The sequence below is a fragment of the Platichthys flesus genome, chromosome 16, assembly GCF_949316205.1.
Source record: "Platichthys flesus chromosome 16, fPlaFle2.1, whole genome shotgun sequence".
NCBI classification, from domain to species: Eukaryota; Metazoa; Chordata; class Actinopteri; order Pleuronectiformes; family Pleuronectidae; genus Platichthys; species Platichthys flesus.
In genome coordinates this window covers 12,137,090-12,161,298 of record NC_084960.1, presented here as the reverse complement: position 1 = coordinate 12,161,298, position 24,209 = coordinate 12,137,090, and the positions used below count along the sequence as shown (strand labels likewise).

The 24,209-nt window shown below is 42.0% G+C and overlaps 1 protein-coding gene across 1 annotated transcript; it reads left to right on the top strand.

Annotated features, from left to right (window-relative positions):
- The first annotated feature begins 8,376 nt into the window (after window positions 1-8,376).
- galr2b (galanin receptor 2b) lies at window positions 8,377-19,515 on the top strand. Its single transcript, XM_062407940.1, has 3 exons — window positions 8,377-8,576; window positions 11,453-11,836; window positions 17,257-19,515. Exons 2-3 carry the CDS (start codon window positions 11,463-11,465, stop codon window positions 18,017-18,019), a joined length of 1,137 nt encoding a protein of 378 aa, XP_062263924.1. The 5' UTR covers window positions 8,377-8,576; window positions 11,453-11,462; the 3' UTR covers window positions 18,020-19,515.
- The last annotated feature ends 4,694 nt before the right edge of the window (window positions 19,516-24,209 follow it).

The following is a 24,209-nucleotide window of genomic DNA, read 5'->3' as shown; positions in this document are numbered from 1 at the left end:
TGAACGTAGGTAATCGTTTCACAGGAAGATTTATGATTCTTACTTTCCAGTGATCAAACACACAAACATAATTTCTTACGACAACAGAAGCTGTATTCCTCCATGATTTTCTGTTTAAATAAATGATGAGGTTTGAGTTTTAGGGTTTTCAAGCTCAGGCTTTTATGTGCAGAACTGGAACATTTTCCCCTTTGTTGACATCAAATCATCCATCATTATAAATTAAGTATGAGTCACACTGTGCTCATCTGCCTGTTTGAGATGGTGTGTGTGTGTGTGACTGCTTCCTTTTCCTGTCCATCAATTAGAGTCAGTCATTTGTTGAAGGGTTCTCCATGGATGGTATCCGTGAGACCCTTACACACATGGGGCTATAATGTGAGGAGCCACTGTTTGCCTGAGGTCGGCTCGATGCTGCGAGCGCAGTGTGGGTTGATATCATCCGCCGCCTGTGAACCAGCACTTTCCAATAAGTGGAACGGGTGAAGCTCAGAAGCTTTTAGAAGCTGCACAAAAAACTTTTTGAAGGAGGCTCCGATCATTGACATGCACTCTTTTTTTTCATTTCTCTTGTTCACTGACAAATAACCCAGCTGGATGGCACCAAGTGGGGCGGCTGTGGCTGAGGGGGCAGAGCGTTCGTCCTCTGACCAGAACGATGTCTGTTCGATCCCAGTTTTCCCCATCTGTTTGAAGTGTCCTTGGGACAGCACAGGGCCCATCGAGAAAAATGTCATATGAATACAGGCCATTAACCAAAAGCCACATCTTCTGTAGGTTCCTATGACAACCTTGTATGCAACATCAACTGTAGGGGTTTCTATGGCAACCTTGTATCTATGTGGCAGGGAGCTGGACCGACAAGCGGCGGAAAATTACAATTTAACGCTATGTGTTATTTTCAATATGCAATCAAACCTTATTTTACTATTGTGACAAGACCTCTGAGACTAAACCACGGTTTTGCTAAAGACGTCTCTAAATTGCCGGTTGGTGTGAATGCTTGTTCAGCTCACATTCAGGCAAATGTATCAGGGACGCCCCTTCGACCTGCAATCTGTGCGAGCGAGCGAGGAGGTGAATAAAACATTGGTTTGCTGTGGCGAGGCAAATCGCTGAGTGGCCTAGCGTGGAATTCAGCCCTGTTAAACTCTGACCTGTGATTTCTGCCTCCCATTAGCGTATGTGTGACCATGCCCGCAGTCGTGGATGGATACATGGATTCTACTCTGTTTTGCCATTATAACGATAATAGCACACTCAAAAGAAACCTGCGGTGGAACGTGGAAGAAAATTGAATGGCTGTATTTCCGAGGGGGCATCAAGAAATTGTCAATGTCATATTTGTTTTCCAGGTTAATTAAATCGGGTTTTTACAGTATTTTAAATTACACTAATAAATGAAATCGATACAACCCAAGTAGATTATGTTTGCTGAACCAAACTGATGGTCGCACCATAGGGGAATAATGATGATATAATTATGAAAGGCAATCATATCAACAAAGTTACAAAGTGATTCAAAACAAGAGGAAGATAATCAGCTCACAACGGGGGGGGGGGGGGGGGGGGGCTCTTACAGTAAAGGCCTGGTCATCAACTGAGATCTGGGAACAACCAGCAGAGCTACAGCCACAGATTTTCATTCTTAGAGCCAAAGGGCGTCATTCACCAATATTCTCTTTTGACTTTTTCTCAAATTTTGTCTTAAGAAGAAAGATTCATGACGTGTTCTTAAACTGCAGATTTGTTGATGTTTATATATCCCACTGTCTTGGTTAATTGAAAGCATGTGCCAGTTATTCACAGGTCAACACCCAGGCTGTAACCATAAAAGGGCCAATGTTTAGCAAGTCAAGAAATCAAACCGCAAAATAAGCTGTTTTATTTACTGTTTTTTAGCAGTGGATGCAAATAAACACACAACAACTAAACCTGGGATGCAATTACACATTCAGTGAAAGCTGTGTAAGTCAGTGAGTCTTACGTAAGAACAAAACATTGGTGAATGTCAGAATCTTCATCATAAAATCTTCATAAATAAAGTGGGTGAATGAGGACCTATGCTGCTACCATGGCTAAAATGATTCTTCCTAATCACAAATGTTGTCTTAATTTTTGTATTTTTAATATTTGAACCTTATTGCTGAAGGGGAAAAAATAGTTCTCGTCCTCAAATGTAAATTTGTGTATGGGTTGTGATCTCTAACGTCAAATACCTGTGCAGTGTGTACCTGTGACCGACTGATATCTGTGGTTCTAGTCAATCATTACTTTCTCTCTCTTTGATTCACCTGGTTCACCTGCTTCTTGCCTTCCCTCCTCATATTTCTATTCTCAGCCCTGAACAGCGTTCTAACCTTGATCTCATTGCGGTTCAACACAAATTAAAATCCTCTGATATACTCTTTTCTTTCAAAGCATCACCTTATTCTTTCAGAAGGAGTGAGTCATAATTCAGCAAAGTGCAGCCTTGACAGCTTCACACTCCGTTCAGTTTCTGAATGGATAATGTTATGAATCACGCCTTCCATTGTGCTCGACAGGAAGCTCCTACATCTTAATTCTAGGTGGTGATGTTTTAAATCTATACATGTGATCCACTCCGATCTTTGCTGGCGTCCATTGAGATACATACACAGTCAGCTTACTTCCTCCCAGTGGTAAAGACAGAGAGCTGAGGTGGCTGACTCACTCCCATGTATCCTGAACACACAAACTGCCTCGGCTTGCAGTGTGTTGCATCATGATTACTGTGTCTCTCTCAGCTCAGAGAAGGGAATGTTCTTTATTTACCTCAAATCATTTGGTTGCATTGAAAATCTAATTATCTCATATGATAGATCTATAAAATAAACTGGTCAAAAAAAACAGTGGGTTCTAATCTTTTTGAATGATGACTTTGAAAAGCAAGTCTATAAGTTGCTATTGCACGTGTTCGTGTTTCTACAAGGTTAGAATGATCCAACATTTTACTAGGATAGCCCAAAGAAATAATTCTACGTTTCTTCAGCAGAAAGTTTCCTACCAATTACTTCACAACTCCCCAAATCTAGCTTCTATCTCATTTTCAGAGGAGCGAACTAGTGGGCTACATTTAAACTACCAAACAAAGAATCAATTGCACGGAATAAAAAATGTAGGTAGGTTTTGAGATTAGGTTTTGTAAAGGAGTGTAATTCAACAGTGGTTTTCTGCACTTTTAATTAAAAGATCTGTGGGCCTTGTTGAAGCCTGAGCCAATCGATCCATCAGCCCGGCGCTAGCACACTTCTCCTTTATTGCAACGTAGTCTCTGCAGAATAGTTTGTTTGAATGCTGCGGCGATGATGTTATTTGTGAGGGGGGGGGGGGGGGGTGGTAAGTCTCTTACAGGGGTCCTTATTTTGGAACACGGGACAAGATGGTGAATATATCTCTTGTATGTTTGAAGGTCTGCCGCCCACCAGCAGATTAAAGGGATCAGATATCGGGGATCACCAGCTGTTGTTAGCGACCTCCTGTGGATGGCAGGAAGGAATCATCGGTTGTGTACCTTAGGGTTGTCGGGTGTTCCGGCCTTTTACCGATGTTTCTTTTATAATGTGGTGCAGGGCTTGTCCGTGGATTCCTTGGTTCTTTGAGCAACACTGCATACCGCAGCCTTGTCCTCTCATTCGCTCCATCAACAGTCATCCTGCCAGGAGACTGTCATTACTACGAAGTAGACAACACGCCATGCGTTCAGGCCTAGGGTTAATGTGGTGGTGACAGTACATTACATTACATTTCATTTAGCTGACGCTTTTATCCAAAGCGACTTACAATAAGTGACACTTTGTGTTGGAAATTCTTCTGATTATATTATTTGAATTTGTATCGATTATAAACATATTTTTTAATTAAAGATACATATCATCCCCTGGTGGTCAAAAACGTCTGCTAACATCAACTGGTGGTCGGCATTTATTAGTGCAGCAGAACGTACAAGGGATATTCTCTGGTCCTGTGTTCTAAAATGGGACAGTGTTTACTTTAAAAAGGCATAGAGGTAATGATGTCTGATCTACTGAGCGGGCCACATGGCTTTACTAGTCAGATTTACCTTTTGCCTCAAGCTCGGCCTGTATCGTTGATCACAAGGCCAAAACACTTGATAAGGCTGAGGCGGACACATGAAGTAATGTCTCTAACATCCGCTGGTGGACGCCAACACCTGCTGACATCTAGTTGGTAATTAAATTTGTACACAAGACTTTCAAATGTACAAGGGATATTCGCCATCTTATCCTATTATATATATATAATATATCCCTGAAATATTAAGTTACTCATTGAGATTGGTAGAATTTTTCATTAAAAAAATGACAATCAAACTCTAAAATAAGACCTTCAACACATTTCATATATCAGCCATAATGAATTCCAACGTATGTGGAGGGCTGAATGCATTAAGGTCCGGTGTTACATTGCCACGGATGGAGTGGCCGGTGGTGGCGGCACCATGTCTAATTAACGTCATTTCTTTGAGCTCAGAGCTATCCCATCTTGAGGTTAATGAGTCCCTTAGTATTTTTCTCACACTTTCATTACACGAGCATTGGCTGCACTTCACTCAGCTGAAACAGTGTCACTACATGTCAAAAATAACATCTCTGAGGACAATAAATCCGTATTAGTCGCAATTAATAAAACATTACATTTTTCTAAACCTAAAAAGGAAGGACACCTGATGAGTGTTTTCACTAGCTCAAATTCAATTTTAGAGCAATAGAGCAATTTACTTTAGCTGGCAAACAGGGGCCGTGTTTAAGCGTGAGGTTTTAATTCAGCAGAAGTAATATGTTGCCTCATACACTCAGCCTCGAGCTGGCCTTTAATAATTCACTAATGCCCAGTGTTCCTGTATCCTAGACCTTTTTGTAAACCGTCACACCGGTCCTTGTGTTCCGGGGAGGAAATCAATCCTTTTTTTTTTTTTTTTCGTTCATTGTTGCCATGGAAACGCCCCACATGAAACAACACCCAGAGGTATTTCTGAATGTTAATGTTCCGTTCACGCCGAGGCCGAAATCCATCATTGGCCAGAACTGAGTTGTCTGCCTCTGTTCTCTCTGTCTCTCCTAAATGAGCGGGAGCTGTTACGTAAGGACTCCAGCGGAGAGATGGATTTTTTTATTTCTACTGGAATGAACCCGCTAACTTTGCTCTTTTTTTGGGGGGCTTGATGCAGTAAGGAAAAGTAGCTCAAAATGAAAAAAGTTAAAGATATTTGTAGAGGCCAACAGAAATCCTTGTCTTGTTGTGGAACCCCGATGTAAACACACTTCAACCGGAGGCGGATAACATTTTGAAAGGGTTCATTTGCACGGTTCCAGCAGACGGGTTGTAAAGACACCTGGGCTCTGTCCATTACCGACTGGGTGACACATGGAGTCCAAATGTCCGTTACACCTCCATCGTCACACTGCCCATTGCACGTTTATTGTGTCACGGTGACACGGTCAAATACATTGTGTCGAACCACCTGCTCCACGGACTTCACAAACTAAGGTTGTCCATCTGGTCAATAATATATAACTACGCACGTGCAATAAGCCGCAAAATAGCCCATAAAGCAGAATATAAGTATATACCAGAAAATACACAATAAAAAATGTACTTTAACTGTATAAAAATAACTAAAAAATCATTTTTGAACATGCTTGACACCTCAAATCACCATTAATATTTCGTTACACACAAATGCACTTTGCTTAGTGGCTCTTACAGCTTTTATTTGTGGGTTTGAGCAATAAAATACATTCAAGAGAAAATATACAGAAACTTGTGCGATAATAAGTAACAAACATAGTAGTGTATAAATCGAGATGATTTGAAGTCATGAGTGAAAAAGCATGTTTTTCTTTTTACCGGCGGCGGCTCAGTGTGGACACGATGTTCCGTCCCTGCAGTTTTGCCCGTGTCACAGAATTTGCTGATGGATGAGAGCCGACAGCCGGGCAGACAACATGTTTGGAGCAGGAGGAGGCAGAAAGGTGTCAGATCGGCGGTCGTGAGGCTGAATCTGAATGTTACTGGAATCAGGAGTCGGTTTCCCGAGCCAAGTCAGCTGCTGCAGGGAGACCTTCTCGTCCCAGTTTACAGTGGAACCAGTGAGTAAATAAAAAGAGAGGGAGCTCAGTCCTTCAGCTAGCTGCGGGTGGTTGAGTTGTTCCGGCCTCTCCAGGATGAGATTGCTCTCGTCTCTAATTAGAGATCCATGCGCACAGAAGTAAATTAGCATTCTTGCCAGAATCTGGCATGTTTACGTGGAGCATTTTTAAAACAGATGTTCATTAACTCGGGAACATAGATCCTTCATTAGAGCAACCACCAGTTGATGATGTGAGCCCACTTGGCAGTTTGATGGATGGGTGGGTGGCAGGAGAGGCAGCGACTGGCTTAATAAGAGCAGGAGAAAACACAAGGAGCTCACATCGATGTGTGGACACTACAATCTCACCGCAAATCTGATTGAAAGTCACTTAAAACTAAGTAAACCACCGACTGTTTATGAATATTGATGAACTGTCTCCACTTCCACCCATTATACAGAAAAGAGGCCAAAACATATCCTGGATACGAACGTCGCCATCTTGAGCCAAAGCAGAAATCCACTTCGGAAACAACAATTATTTATGGAGCCATCTTTCCTGTGATGTCAGTGAAGTAGCGATCAGGGGTTGGAGCCGCAGTATTGAGGTCCCACCAATACACATGGTTTATCAATCACATGTCAATTTTGTGAAAATACATATATTGGTGTGTACTTTGACGTTTTAGTTTGCTCTATGTCTCATGAATTGACATGGTCGAGGCTAGGTTTACGACCCTGTACCACAGCCGGCCATCAGGGGGCGACTGCTTCACTTTTGGGGATCAGTCGTGTCGTCCATCTTTATATTCGGTGTGTGATCATGAAGAGATGAATCATAACTTTGAACACTATCGATGACGATGGTCCTGTCACATATTGTTGAGTAGCATGAGTCATTCTTGCCGCTTGTTTAATATTGAATCATCTGAGAAGTCCCCAGGATGCCGCCTCAGTGTGTTTGTAAGTACTATTTTGTACGGACAACATGTTGCACAATTCCTCCCCTGATGCTCCCCTGATTATAGTATATTTTATATTTCATTTTGTTTTCTATTTTTCTATTTTAAATATTTCAACTTGGATAAATACACCACAGCAAGTACCTTGTATGTGTAAACCTGCTTCACGTTAAAAACCCGATTCTGACTCTAATAACGTGAAGTCGACTTGACCCTTTACTGATTCTGTTCCCTTTAACTTCACCTCTGATCTGATATTAAAAGCAACACGGTAATAACACAAGAGAGCAGACGAGATGAGCTCTGAAAATATGTCAATAGTTTACAATTAAGTCTCTTTTCAGAAGATGCTTTATTCGATAACAAAAGAAGCAAGAGAAAGAATGGGAACAAAAGAAAGGTTTTCTGTTGAGTGAGTGAATCATCTGTTGTGCGATGGCAGACCACGTATTCGTTTTGAGCACTTGCTCAGCCTATCTGCCACAGGTCTACTACAATAGTTTGAATAGAATAGTTTTGTACAAGAAATATTTTTGTTCGTCATAATGGAATTTCTGACACAAACATGCAATCAACATTGTTCCAAATCCGTCCTCCGTGCATTTCATGATGAGGTGTACTTTTGCATTACGCCTTAACAGCTCAGTCATTGTCAGGTCATCCAAACCCTCCCAGGCCACTGAGACCTGTGGATCAGTCCATGTGCAGTTTGGTGATGCAACTATTTATACTTTGTGCAGAGAGAAAGAAACACTGCGTCAAACACAAAATTGAACACAAGAACATGAATAACACAAAGTTTTAAATCAAAAGTAACGGTGGATAAGTGGAGATCTGTTGTTTGATTTCCTTTGACTGAGCTTGGATCCACGGTGATGTCACCTGCCTCTTTAAAATGTATAAAACCTGACACTAACATTACCTTCCAATTAACGCTCTAACAATATGCACACAGGCAATATTACAATAATGTTTCTTTGCCTGTGCAGGCAGGGCATCCTGAATTGATTTGCCAAATTGAGTTTGCAGGCGATGGCTTCACTGGCTACTCAACAGGCCATATTAAAGATTCATGCAGACACATGCATGCACAGCCTCTTGTGTGGACCGTCTGATTTGAGTGCGTTTGCATTCTCTTCGTAGAAATCAATGCCGCTCAAAGGTTATTTGTCAGTGAACCCCCTGATTGTGCAGCCGACTGTGAATAGATTGCTGCCGCTTCCCTCCATACCTGCACTGTGCAAGCCTCTTTTCTTATTCTGCAGTGAAGTGTGAGAATTAAAGTGAATTTGCAGGAGGAGGAGGAGGAGGAGGAGGAGTCCTCAATAGGAGGGAGAGGGGCTGGAGGAGGATGAGCGAGAGTCAGCAACAGAGGCAGACAGCGCACAGGGCTCTCTGAGGCTTCGGTGTGGGAGTATGTGCATCTCAACACACTGGGAGTGTCGTTCCTGATCCGTGCAGAGCGTTGTGGATGCCGTCCGCCCATCATCACCGGCCCGGTAGGTTTCTCACCTACCTGATCTGCATGCTGATCCTCATCCAGCTGCCTCTGCAGGATAGAGAACATCTGAGGGCTTCTGGAACATTTGCAATTCAGATTTGTGCTGCACATTGTCGCTGTTTTCTTTTATTTATTACAGGACACAGACATAGCATTGTATTGTTTGTCTGACATGTAAAGTGTTTCATATGCATCCAGGGAAATCATCAAAATAAGTTATCCTGTATTTCACTGTAGCTGTGTGGCGTATGGATTCTGATGCTGAATGTGGCGATGCAGTGTGTCGCCTTATATCTGTGGCTGCAACTCATCGGTATTAATGCCGAAGCCTCTCCTGTCAAAAATGAAGACGTTTTCTCACAGATCTCCCACCCTCCTCCTCCCCCTCATCCTCCTCTTCATCTCTGGCACTGTTGTTTCTTCTGTTTCCCACAAAAAAAGATCCAATTATCCGCTCACATCCAAACCAGCTACTCCAGCCAAAGTCTGAAAAAAATCCCTCAACCTGTCAGATCTCACACTCCATGACCAGCTAATAAAGCTCCCCCCGGGTCCTTCCCTGTTTACTCTGATCCCCCTTGAAGACCCCGACACATGTTCTGCACAGGCTGGAGTCTCACAGCCTCCATGTCCCACTGCAGTCAGAGATTGCTCAGTCCTGAAATTCATCCCTGATCTGCATTGAGGAGGACAATCAGACGCTGCTGCTGAAATCAGTTATGGCAACAAAGCAGAAAGGGAAATTCCTCTGCAGCAGCAACCAGCTGTAACTCTGCCTCAGAGAGTCCCTCTTCTCTGATCTTCACTTTGGAGTGTCTTTCATTCACTGTGGCCCTTTCAATATTGGCCCTGAGTCACGATTCTTCTTATGCAGAGGCTGGCAGCAGAGTTAATGTTTAAAGTTTGATACTGTTTAAATAATTAATTTGGAGGGATGGATCCTTGCTGAGATCTGAGGAATGATGTAACAGTAAATCTGTATTTATCCTCTATAGCATCTGCACACCCTCTGATTTCTCTTTGTCTTTTAAGGACAAGCATCTCTGCGATTGAATTATTCTTCATTTCTGTGGGGGCAGATGTCAAAGTAAAATCTCTTCCATTTATTTAGAAGTTGCTTTGCTGAGCTTCTCGCTGCTTAAAATTCATGAATTTGACAAGCATCGTGTGCGTACTGTCATTGAAAGGAGGCATTAAGTAATCATACAGCGTGGCCTTTATGTTAAATACAAATATTGTTGATTTAGGGGGAATAATACGCATTTAAAAACTTGATTCTTGCTTCACCTTGCAGATTTGTGTAAAAAAAAAAAATCGTCTCAGAAAATTGTGGTTGACGTAGTGCTGCTTGGCATTATTTTGTGCGTTGGAGATCGCGACTCTTACGTGAAAACGCCTTCATGGATTCAGTTTCGACACTGGAACCAAACAACAACGTGTCCTTTCTAAAAGCAGTCTGCTTCTGTGACACCATATGGAGAAGTCAGTTGTTGACAGATAAAAGTGTCGCTTTGAAGTCTTTAGAGATCCGAAATGTTCCTTTACTGTTTTTCTTCAGAAAGAGGCTTGAGGAGCTGATTAAAACACACTTGAACCAAATACACTGCAGCAGCTCATTATCACACAAAAGCAATCTGAATCAATCTTCCCGTAAGTTCGACATCCCCGTGGAGGAGCCTGCTCTCGACAAACAACAGGTCCTCAAGCCTAGTGTTGATATTTTTATTCTTAATTTGCAATCTGGTTCAGAATGTCTTGCTTCCGCCGAGGAGGGGATGTTTCCGCCCTTGTCCATTTTGTTTTTGTTGTTTGATTTTGTAGGTTTGTAAGCTAGCTTGCATAAAATCTACAGAACGGATTTCCACAAGTCAGCCGAATTTCTTAATCACTTTCCTTAGCAGTTTTTTTAATTCCAAGGGATTATTCATGGATCTCGAGACACATTTAGGGAGCTGACGAGTGTGTGAAATTTGTTGCAGCTCTAATTGAATAAGAGACTGTTGGGCCTTGGAGAAGGTGTGCGTTTTACCATTCTACTTTTTTATCTTACTAAATGGTTTCCTAAATGATGACATGGTTAAATTTCCTGGAAACCAACCAAAGCCCTGACAGTAACATCAAGTCCCGACAAGGAAAATAACCAAAAAACACATGATTGGACCACTTTGCCACAGATTGATCCAGGATTCAGATTGAACTCTAATGGATTAGATGGGATTTAATCAAGTGGTTGGACACATTGTCTTGTGTGAGGGGTGTGTGAATGTGTGAGTGTGTGTGTGTGTGTGTGTGTGTGTGTGTGTGTGTGTGTGTGTGTGTGTGTGTTTTATCTATCATCATCACCATCCAGAGCAGCTCTTTACTTTCAAGCCCCAATTTTGCACCACTCACCATTCAGCGAAATGACGGTTTGACACATCCCCAGAAAGCCTGTGAGCGCACACTGACGTCATTGGAAACATTTGTCAGTAAAACAATGAGGCGTCAGAAGCTGTAATAGAAAAATGGTAATTGTCAGACCAAGCTCACCCTATAGGCACTCATCTAATGTCCTCGAGCGAAAGCAGAGGTCCGACTGCAGAGATGGGCTTCTGCTCGGGGATTGTGAAAAGATGAAGGCTCTTAGGAAACACAATTTATTGGATCTCAGGATCTCCTGCTTTGCAACTTTCCTTGTTTTTAAACATGAAAGATATTCCAGGCATGCAGCTGATAAAACCATTGTCAACTCCTTTGCCTAATTTGAAAAGTTATCCTTTCGATACAAACCATGCACCCTGATTGTAGGTTTCCATCCTGACAACATCTTAAACCTCCAGGATAGTGATTTAAATTCTCCTTGACTCGCGTGCCCTCTCTCTTCTCCCGTTTCAGACTAGCAAAAATGTCTGATTTCGAGGATTTCAGCAAGCCGGGGGGGCAGGCGAACGTGTCCGAGACCTACCAGCTGAACGCCACCAGCGTGATCGTGTCGGTGGTCTTCTCCCTCATCTTCCTGCTGGGCACCGTCGGCAACAGCCTGGTGCTGGCCGTGCTGCTGCGGAGCGGCCAGGTCGGCTACAACACCACCAACCTCTTCATCCTCAACCTGAGCGTGGCCGACTTCTTCTTCATCATCTTCTGCGTCCCTTTCCAAGCCACCATCTACTCCCTGGAGGGCTGGGTGTTCGGCTCCTTCATGTGCAAGGTGGTGCACTTCTTCATCAACCTCACCATGTACGCCAGCAGCTTCACGCTCGCCGCCGTCTCTGTGGACAGGTTTGTGACCCAAATAACAACCACAGCAAAAAGCCTTGAGAAAAGGACTGTGCATACATGTTAGCTTGAACAATGGACATAATAGCCAGTGTTGTTTATGTTAGTTTTAAACAGACAATGCACACCAATTAGCATGCATACTCAAGTCCAACATGTAAATGAGGGAGCAGTGGAGATAATGGACTTTATAGATCCTGCAGCTTTTTTTCATTAGAGCCAAATTTCCCACAAGGCTCTCTGCTCCCCTGCTGCAAGGTTAATACAACAAGGGCTGCAGCCAAACATGACACATATTATAATTATTTCTATTATTTCAAGGATGGATGAATTGATGAATGGATGGATAAATGGATGGATAGATGGACTGATGGATGGATGGAAGGATGGATGGATGGATGGATGGATAGATAGAGAGATAGATAGATGGATGGATGGATGGATGGATGGATGGATGGATGGATGGATGGATGGATGGATGGATGGATGGATTGTTACCCAGGGACATGATATCTCCGATCATTCACATTTGAGAAGGTGGAACCTCAGAGTGTTTTTGCTCAATAAGAGACTTTGATTATGATTAGTAATAAAAATAATTAATATTATTTGGATTATTAAATTATCTCTTTGCATTTGTTATTATGCGCATAGGGATCAATGTGAGGAGGAATTATCTGGTCTCAAATCGTCGCTAGTATACGTCTGTTTTGATCAATCAATATATGATTCCCTTTAATTAATTCATTCTTAACACTGAATTAATATTCATGGAAATGAATCACTAAATGCGCTTTAATTAATTCCTTCAGAATAATAGCTGGAGTTGTCAGCTTTACTGCTTATGTCTCAGTCTCCTCTTCACCCTCACAATGTTTTTATTTGTATGTCTTTCAACCTCTGAAGCATGGACTTACTTTGCACAAAATATTGTCTCATCTCTGAAATCTTAAAAAATCTTAATGCATCTGTCGTCCAGGTTTATTCAGAAACTAATTAAGATGCTGAGGGGTGACTATCAGTAAAAGGCTCTAATACGGATCTGAGAGAGGCGTTCTGAAAGGTGTGTTTGCACCTGACCGGTGTCACTTCCCTGAGCCATTAAGGAACCAGGCAGATATTCTCAAAAGGTATGAGACCTATTGTAAACCTCAATACACTCAAACAAATTAATGTCGCTCACAATTAGCAAATGATCAAGTCACTAAGTGGGACCCTCTCATTGAACTGCTTTCTTATACAATCTCAATAAAAGCTTTTTCTAATCTATTCTACTATGTGCCTCCAAGAGCCGAGCATTGGATCTGAAAGCAGAGCAGCAAATATTCTCACAGGAATTAGAATCCACTCTTATTGATCTGTTCTCAGCTCGGTCATCAAATGCAAACAGGGACACGCTCCTGCATAATCCAATGGTTTTGCGTGAGGTTCGATGAGGAAAGTTTGGTTTGTCCCCACTTCTTTCACTTTGATTCCTTTGATTCTGTGCGTTATAACATGAATTCGGAGCTGCATGTTTTCCTCTCATCAGAAGATTAAACGAAAAACTCTGGGAACAGCTAGAACAGTAATAGCTCAGAGAGGCACTTCTAATAGAATTATTAAAAGGCCTCAAGGAGATGCTGAGTCTGGAATTGAATTTCTTATGAGAGAATCATGCATTAATCCTCTGCTGAATTATTTCCTGAGAGCCCTTAGCCGTCAATATATTTGTTGGGCAACATTATCAGCTCGGTCAATATGGACAGAGTCGGAGTGCAGCTGCCCTCTGCAGCAGACGCCCTGTGCTCACTCCGGCTGTGTTTACACTGAGGAATTCAATATGTATTTTAACAAGGGCGCAAAGGGGCGTTTCATTGATTTCCTGGAGGCTTACACCCTAATTACTACTTGCTCAAACTAAACCTTGAAACATGTCCTCACATTAAATGACCTGAAAGTTTATGATTTATTGTATACATTTTGTCCCCCATAAGGAAGACAAGTTCCCGTACACACACTCACACATACCCACACACACACTGCCACAGGACACAGGTCACCGTGGGGACTTTACGTTGACTTACATTAATTTCCTGGAGACTTAACCTCTCTCTAACCTTAAACTTGGTCTACCCCTATGGCAAACTCAAACACACACACACACACATACTCCTTTAATTGCAAATAATATGTTGCGTGTGCAACCCTGAAGCAGTGTTGTTTTGTTACAGAGCCCTCCACATTGAAAAAGACATATAAAACCAGTGAGTGCATGTAACTAATGTGTAGTCGCACAAAAACACACACACAAGACATAAACTATGCAGAATTAATCAATGCCAAAAACAAAGAAAGCAGGTTTTGTGTTGAGGCTCCAGTTACAATATATATAGAGACGAAAAAAATAAGTCCTTTCAGTCAACACATGTCCCAGTCTGCTCTCCTACAGACTAATTGGTTTCAGATTCAGCGAAACATAATTAAAAAATGGAAAGCGAAACAGATCGTCCATTAACTCATGTTTTCGTGTAAACCTTCAATGTCCAGTCAGGCGTACAGAGCAATGTCTGAGTGCTCGCAGTTCCCCCAAAGCCGCGGAGCTGCCATGTGTGACGAGTGGGTTCAAAGTATCTGCCTCTTCTCTTCTTTCTTTCCCTTTGCCTTTTATCTCGAACGCAAAGTCTCTGATCCCGTTTCACTGAGCTGTCACTGATCGGAGAGAATATTTGCTCTGCTGGTGGAGATTTTCCAGCTGAAGTGGTGATACACTGGGAGAACACGGATTTGCAGCAGCTTAATGCCGCGTTCCGTTTCACCTTCAGAGCTCAGCCTGCAGGATTATGTAACAGCCCGGATAACCCGAGTTGATATTATTTGCTGATATGTTTGCGTTAGCCAGCTGGCCATTGTTGGCAAAACCAGTTCATAATAGCTCATTACGCAGCATTTCATACATTTAACACCATAGTAACAAGTCCATAGATGGTAACTGAACAGTGCTATGTGTTCGACAAATTTAATGGCATAAGTGCCAATAAACAGCACTGCAGGTTTCACTACTGTTGATAGCGGCCATCTTGGATTTCGAAGTTGGGGCCGGTGAGGTACCCCCTCCCTTGGGAGTGAAAATTCCGACTTCAGGGGGCGTTCCAGTTGCAACATCCAACTCGGGGGTCGGTAATTCCGAGTTCAGAGGTTTAATGGACCTCAGAACAAATACCCCTTGACCATGTGAGCGTGTTAGCTGGTAAACCATCAGTGTTGAAAGCTGTGAATGTGGAAAGGTGAACAAATCAGCAGGTGTAGATGTGAAAAGCAGACAGAATGGGGCCATGAAGAAAACATCAGGTCTCATGAGAGCGTGCTGTGCGTGCTGGGATTTGCACCTTTATCCCACACCTGCTCGGCGACAGCAAAAGCAAAGCGCACGGCGGCACAGTCTTGTTAGATGCTATTCAGAGTTTTTACCAAGCATGCGAGGGCCGTTCTTATTGAAACGCCTGAAAAAGCCCCCCTCTGTGTATATTACAGTCATTTTGACATATTTCCCAAAGGTGGTTTTCATTCACTAAAGCCCACCAACTGCTGCAGCATGAATGATTATGATTCAACACAGGCTCCGGTGTGAGCTGCATGCGCTGCTTGTTACAATGAGAAGGATGTGGAGGAGACAGCGTCCTTTAGTGCCTTTTGATTTCATGCAGTCAAACTGCTGGTGAAACCAAAATCTATTTATTTTACCTTCATTCTATGCTCACTATGTGTAATGTATGCAATATGCAATGTGAACCTTTAAATCAACAGAACAACCTGGTTTTCATCTTTAAACCACAATAGGAAATGTTTGCTGGATTTGTAGTGACGATTTTAAACTGGAGTAATCACTAAGTTTTATTGAATGAATCTCAAATTAAATAGGCAGACACCATGAAAATTGATTTAGTTGGTTTAGTTTATTCAATTAAGAGGCTAAAATTATGTAGCCAATAGGACAATCTATGGGGATAGGAACGATATCATAAGTTTAAAAGTGTATATAAGTATATTAGGGTCACTTAAAGGGAGAGATTTCAAGAGGAAGAAGTCGGAATATTAGAAGACAGTTGTATATTTAGAGAAAAAATACATGTTGTAATTTTAAGTGCAAAGAAGGGAAAAAAAGGCATTATATCATGAGCTTTTTTTTTTTTTTTTTACCAAATAATGTCTAAATATTAAGAGAAGAAGTTGTAATATTACAAGAAGAAAGCTGTATTATTTAGGGAATCAACTCCTAATATGATGACGCTAAAGTCAACATTTGGGCTCAATGTCGTCTGTTTTAAAACAAGGAACGTGGAGCATCTCTTTAAAATATATTTTTAGTACATAAGTAAGATTCAGAACTTCATCACCATAAGTATCAGGACTCTTAAAGATTGTGAAAATTGCCTTTTTTTGTGGCGGAAACATCTGGTAGTAGTCGACTGCCAGTGACTTGTGTAGGACATTATTCTCAAATTCAAAATGTTTTCTTCAATATGGCCGTTGTACTGTCTGGTAAAATATAAACAAAAGGAACAATAAAAATAATGATCACAATAATAATAGGCAAAGGAGGGCACTTGGAATGATATTGCGATTGCAAAGATATCAGTGGAAGAATTGCGCATGAGATATCACTGCAGTTGTTTATCAGTACTGTGGTGCCTGGGGTCAACTGGTAGAGGAACTGGTTGTAAAGTCTGGCAGCAGCAGGAAGGAGCGACCTGAGAAACCTCCTCTTCACAATCTTCAGGTCAATCAGTCTGCGATGGTGTCCGCTGCAGGGAGCGGGACTGGTTTCCCATCAGAGTTGATAGCTCAACTCTCACTCTCCTCTCTCCCACCTCCTCCGCTGGGTCGATATCATCATGATTAGACCGAGCTGGTCTATAAATCTCTTCCTGTTCGCTGCGGAGATGCTGCTGCCCCAGCAGAGTCATGAAAGGTCCTCAGGAGAGCCCCCTGTACTCCAAGAGATGTCCTCAGGAGATTGAAACTTCACTGGCTTGTCTTGTATGTTCACAGAAAAGCCAATATGAAAACTGATGTTAAAAATAAAGAAACAAAAACAACAACATCAAACAAATATGTCCTCCCTAGAACACTATGTCTTTTTTTACCAACTTTATATAAAGTTTCACAGCTGAGGCCACAAAGTCAGGAATTACAATTGATGGAAACTTTAATTAAAGCGGAATTCTGCAGCGTATTAAATTATATCACTAGCTGGGCCATATTGTTATATGTTGTGTTTCTTTATTCACAATCACATGTAAAATATTTATTTATCTTGGAATTAGAATAAATACACCCTATTAGCCCGAAGTTAGCAAACAGCACAGCACTGGCTCAACATATCCCTTATTTACCAGAACTCAAGTGGTGGATCTCACCTCTGTTTAATTTTCCCACTATAGGTACCTGGCCATTCGCTACCCACTCCGCTCCAGAGAACTGCGAACCCCTTGTAACGCGGTGGTTGCCATGGTGATCATCTGGGGTCTCTCGCTGGTCTTTGCCGGTCCGTACCTCAGCTACTACGACCTGATCGACTTCGCCAACAGCACCGTGTGCATCCCGGGCTGGGAGGAGCAGAACCGCAAGGTGCTGGACACGTGCACCTTCCTGGTTGGCTACGTCATCCCCGTGCTCATCGTGAGCCTCTCGTACACCCGGACCATCAAGTACCTGTGGACGGCCGTCGACCCTCTGGACGGCATGTCCGAGTCCAAGAGGGCCAAACGCAAAGTCACCAAAATGATCATCATTGTCACCGTGCTCTTCTGCATATGCTGGCTGCCGTACCACGTGGTGATCCTGTGCTACCTCTACGGGGACTTCCCCTTCAATCAGACCACGTACGCCTTCAGGCTCCTCTCTCACTGCATGGCCTACGCCAACTCCTGCGTCAACCCCATCGTGTACGCTCTGGTGTCCAAGCACTTTCGCAAAGGGTTCAAGAAGGTGTTCAGCTGCATCCTCAGCAAAAACGGGAGGAATAAGGTCCACGTGGTGCACGTGGCCAACACCGTGCCCGGGTTCGAGGCGGGCTCCACGGAGGTGTCGCAGATGCACGAGGAGAACATACGACAGAATGAATGTGAGATGATAAACCGGCCGATCGCGGAGCCAAGGGAGGCCACGGTGTCACTGAATCTGCCCTTTCAGCGGCAGACTTGACGAGTGACTCATCTCCGCTTACAGGCTCAGCACAGATTGCCTTTTGTAGAACAATCACATTGTAGCTAAGATTTTCAGAGAAATGTGTAAAATCCACAATATTCTGAAGTTTGGTGGCAAACAGGGGAACAGATAATCAAAGGATGCAGGCACAAACATAGTTTCACACATATTTGTATTCTTTAATACCATGAACAGATCAGAAAGAACGTTTTTACCAAAGACATAAAGAAAGATGGACGAGTCTGTAAATAAGCATTTTATAATTAAAATCAAACAGAACAGAAACATCAGATCTTGTGATACTTATAATGACAGAAACTGGGGAAAACGTATTTGTTGTATTCTCTTAATCTATCATACCTTTGACTTTTTAGTTTGGTCTATGTCCCATCTGCTAACATGGGCATGCAAGGTTTATGATCTATACTGAAGCCAGCCACCAGGGGGCCACCAGATGATTTGGCTTAACTTTTGGGCGGCTGTCATGTCGTCCATCTTTCTCTACAGTCCATGTTTTTTTACTAAGAGGGAAAGTTACTCAGTATTTCATCCGTCAACCATTTGCCTTAACCATGATTTGCACTCTGGTTTTTATTTACAGCTCTTGTTCAGAGCAACACAAAATGTATCTCATAGTGTTTTCCACCTTCACTTAGCGAGAGGTTGGTAAATGTGCAGGGAACTCCATCCAATCAGCACCATCCGCTGTTGGTTTGACACTGGCGAGGGTGTGATGCAGGTTTGGGGGGGGGGGGGGGCGGGGGGCGTCACCTCCACACTGCGCTATCTCCGACAACATGTTCACTTTCATGATCTGCTGCAACTGAAATTTCGACATCTCTAACCTTCTCTGTTACTGAAGTTGTATATTTGTTCTCTTTACGTGGAGCAGGATTTTATTAAGTGTTTCTGTTTCACATCGTGCATGCAGATGCTGCTCGGCCTTGTCCAGATATTACTCGTATCTTTGAATTATGTATGTTTTAACTTATATCTGGTTTACAGACATCATATAAGATAACATTTTAAATATATTCTAGCATATATAAAATGTCTGAGTTTGTTATCAATACATTCTGTTCTGTAAAGAATCAAGTGTCAAAAGGGATGCGATTGGTTAAAAAAAAGATACAAAGAAAGGTTTATATATTTGATAAATAATATGAATTCAAAGTTATTGGTGGAAAACTCAAGTAGTTTTCAGACCCTACTTGAGAACTGAGGGATTTCCTTGCTTAACTTGCATTTTGCAATGACTGCATTCATGGCATGTTCCTCTTCAAAGTAAATTATTATATATTTAAATAAACATGTCTATCAATGAGTTCACTGGTGCATTAAAGAGGTGTGTATTTTAAAACGTGTGTATTTAATGTATTTAAAAGCTGTGAAATCACATTGTTTACACTCTCTCTCTCTCTCTCTCTCTCTCTCTCTCTCTCTCTCTCTCTCTCTCTCTCTGTATATGCTTGTGTCCTACCTCAGAGCTGTAAAAATAAAACAAAAACATCTTCTCTTCGTCTCATTTTGTTCCGATTGTGTAAGATGCAATTTCCTCCTTTTGCTCAGACTGATTGACCTCCAATGTGTTTACTGCACCCTTTGTATCGACAGTATACATAACATGTCTCTGTTTGTTCTGTTTCACCATGTAAAGTTCTCACCTGTTATAGCCTTTACATTTTAACGTGTACAACTATTCCAATAGATATTCATAAAGTAATTATTTGGAACACAATGTAATATGCACTTCAATGACCAAATACATTTTTTTTTGCTGTGAATTTCTTACATAAATGTGACACTTGAACACTAGGCACATGCATATATATATATATGCATATATATATATAAGCCATTGACTTCTGATCTGTCTATCTATCTATCTATCTATCTATCTATCTATCTATCTATCTATCTATCTATCTATCTATCTACAATATCTCAATGCAAACATACTTCTGCATATTTATGTACATTGTGGCCTTGTGTTGTTGTTGTGTTTTTTTGCTGCGGGAAAAAGACTTGCCATTAACATGCATTTGCAGCATAACAGAGCAGATCCCTGAGAGATTACTGCCCAGAACAACATGGCTTCACTTCCACTGAACACGTCTGGCAGAAAGAAACAAATATACAGGCAAAATCAATCTCAACACAACAGGCTTCATTTTGGCACAATCACAATAGAATGATTTTTCTGATTTCAATATTTAACCCCAAATTCTGGTGACCACCATCTTTACCATTATGAAGAATCTCTGCTGTTTATGTCACATGTAACATCCGACATCGGCAGACAATCATCAGATCGCTTCCATCTTAACGATGCTACAACCAAATGTGAAGTCACTATAATGCCCCTGCTAAAAGAAACTGGTGTGAACCTCGGGTTGTCAACAGTTACATCAGTGTCAATAAATAAAGCAGGGTAGCTTCTAATAAATGAAAAATTAAATATAAACAAATTAATAAAATGTATTTACTGAGTAATAAACTTATACCTAGATATAATAGATATGATAACAGATATAATACATTTATCATGAACATATACATTCTTTCCAATGTGTAATAGTAATTAACATCATATAGTAATTATTGTAGCAGCAATTTCTACTTAACTACTACTACTGGTGGCTGAGCTCGGTTTTGATTGACGCGTGTATAAAAGATGAGGAGTAGAGGTGAGTCCAGTTGGTCCCTTTGACCATTTATTGTAGAAAGGTGAATAACAAATTGCTTGAAACAAACTAAAAGACATTAAACTAAAGAGACTCTCGTAGAGCACATTTTCTCTGTTGAACGGGGGTTGTACAGAAACACCCATCTAACACTTTAGTTGACACTGTGTCTGCAGGATTGGATAGAGTGTGTGTGTTAATGAATTCTGTGATAACCTTGACAGGGTCTGCGATGGTCCTCTCCAGTAACCATAGTGAAATCAACCAGAGAGAAGGATCAAGGCCCTGAAGGCAGCAGCAGAGTTTCATCAGCTATGCAGGATCAAAAATACTGTTAGAATCTGGATTATTAGAATACTTATGTAACTTCTACTTGCTCTGACTTGCTCTGTCTGGATCTTCCTTTATGTTCTGCAGTGACGTGGATTGTTGCACAGACACAAACGTATCCCAGCTCAGATACGTGACCGAATCAAGCTCTTTGGGACTGATTAGAAAACAACTGAACAGCAGGGGGGAAATAAAAACACGTCGTTTAGTTGTTTTTTGGCTGATTCTTCTCCCAGATGTGACTGGAGAGTAATCGTATTGAGCCGCAGGGATTAGAGACTAAGTCGACCTGAAGAAAGCAATAACCTGAAATAAAGATAAAGCATCGGAGTGGGCAGAAGCTGTTGTCGAGGACGGCAAGAGATGCAGTTACAGCTGTGAACTGCAGGGTAAGAGGATATGAAACAGCCAGTGGTGGAGTTAGAACAGTGTGATGTCGTGGTAGTTTAGTGCAAACACATTTAGGTGCTTCTCATTTCAAAGGATGAGAGGGTTTTAAAAATATGTTGAGCAGTTTCTTTATTAGGGCCCGAACTCCGAATGGTGGGAGGCCCTATTGAAACTGTAAGAATTTTGACTGTTATCATTATTTCCCTTTGGGGGCTTTTTCAGGGCCTAGACGGGCTAAAAGCATCATGAAACCTTGCAGGATATTAGAATTTGAACAATACATATGAGCAGCATAGTAGATACACTTGATTTAACGGGGCGGTGTGGCCTAGTGGTTAGAGTGGTGGTTCTTCAACAAGAAGGTTGCCAGTTCAAACCCCACTCTCTCCCAACTGCATGCCGAAGTGTCCTTGGCAAGATACTGAACCCCTAAATTGCCCCTCATGAATGTTGAGTGTACTAATTGTAAGTCGCTCTGGACAAAAGCGTAAGCCAAATGACATGTAATGTAACTTGATAAATGTATACTGTGCCTTCCTGACCATCTTGGGTCCACCCACATGGGATAAACTGTTCAAAAGAAGATGTGTCATCTCTTGCTCATAATCACCATCTGTGTTTTTCTTGTTTGCATTGTTATCACATTGGCAAACATGCGCAGTGGCTCATTCATCGGGCAAAAAGACAATTCAATGTCACCATTATTTTGTCTTCCATATTTCTCCGCTTGCCGGCTGCTGACAGCCTGGTCCTTGGAGCTGGCTGCCTGTCAATCTCAACCTGGCTCTACCATCCATGGAGGACCTCTACACCCAGCGGTGCAGGAAGAAGAACAACCGGATTATTAAAGACCCCTTTCACCCTAGCCATAAAACATTTTGCCTGCTGCCGTCTGGCCGACTGTACCGCAACCACCGCCAGAGACAGTTTCATCCCCCACGCCATAAGACTTTTAAACTCCTCCGAACTGCAATGACTCCACTAAATAAGCACCGTGGTATATTTGCACTATTGCACATAATTGCACTACTGTTTTTTCTTTCTTCAGCTGTATATATGTATTTAGATATATATATTTTATTTCATTTTTAAAAATTTTGATATTCTATTCTATTTTATACCATTTTTTTTTTTTTTTAATTCTTGAGCATTTTTAGAATAGAGCCTGTGACTCAAGCATTTCATTGCCTGCGACTGATTCATGTTATCACTGTGCATTTGATAATAAAACTCTTGAATCTTCTTAAAGCCCACTCTGAATTGACAGAAATGGGATCCTCTTATTCTGAAACTCTTCCTCTTCATCCTCTTCATCATCTTCCAGAGCTTCTCTCTCTTCAAAAATCATTTCTGAGGCCGACTGAGATGAGAATCTATTCGCCGTCTTGATCGATTGTGTTTAGGAGCCGGGTAAAGCTAGTTATTTGTTGTATCCTCTCCCCGCTGTGAGACATCATTGAATGGTTCCCGCAAGACGGAGGGTGACGTGTGGAGGAAGGTGGGAGAAGAGAGGTGTGCTGCTTGAAATTTAACAATGTTGCAACCTTGTGTAGAATAGAAGGTGCAGAAAGCCAGACTCAGACAATACTATGTAACAGAAATGTGTAGAGGGGTGAAAAGTGGGTAGACATTGAAAATATGTTCTTTCTTTTGTGCCTTACAGAAAATGAGCCAAGGCCAATGAGTCTGAGGTTGAAGAAATGATTAGTCACATCATTTTCCTTCCAGCAAACATTGAAAACGAGTCAGACAAACCCGGGCACCACACAAAGGGAGATCCATTCTTCATGGATCTGTACTTTACATGGAGTTCATTTTAATCATTTGAATGATCACATTGTTTTTTTATATATATGCTGCCCCTGCAGCAGCCAAACATGACGATGATGCTGCTGATGATGACGATGATAATGATGCTGATGAGGAGGAGGATGATGGTGAAGATGGTGATGATGAGGATGACGATTTTGGTGCAAATGAGGATAAGAAAGATGATGATTATGAGGAGGATTATGATGACGATGATAATGAAAATTAACGATGAGGACGATCGTGATGATGATGAGGATGATAATGATAATGATAATGATGAGGACGATGAGGAGGGAGAGGCGGTGGACTAGCGGCAGAAACTTGGACTATGGGCAGAGAAGGTCTCTGGTTAGTCTCTGGTTCGACTCCAGGGAGAGAATACAAAAGACCAACCTGGATTGATCTGTCCAAAACTCCAAGAGTCTCCCTACCCTGTCTAGTGCCCCTGAGCAAGGCACCTTACTGCCCCAACATCTGCTCCCTGAGCGCCTTACATGGTGGCTCACTGCTCTGTGTGTCCTGCACCAGATGGGTCAAAAGCAGAGGTTAAATTTCCCTACCTGCATGAGTGTGACTTTGCATGTCTGTGCATGTGTTTGGGACTAATAAATGCATCTTAATCGTAATGACCACAATGATGATGGTGACTCAAAGGTGACTCAACAGGTTTTGCAGCTAACTGACCGTCTGAGATCATCTTCCGTTCCATTTGTGTGGAGGTCGCTGGATAGACCTGGTTATTTCATTGCAGACAAACATTTCTCTTACATCCCAGCTGTGGCCTCGTGGATCGTTAACGTTACAAACTCCCTGTGACCCACAGGCCGGAGTGCGTGAGGTGAGTGGTGCCTGCAGGCAGGTCAGCACGCTGCAGAGACCTTAGCGACACACAGAAGCAACAGACAGTGGGTTCATGGTGCGTGTCTGAGAGGTGCACAACTCTGACAACGCTGCTGCACAGCTGTGGCCCC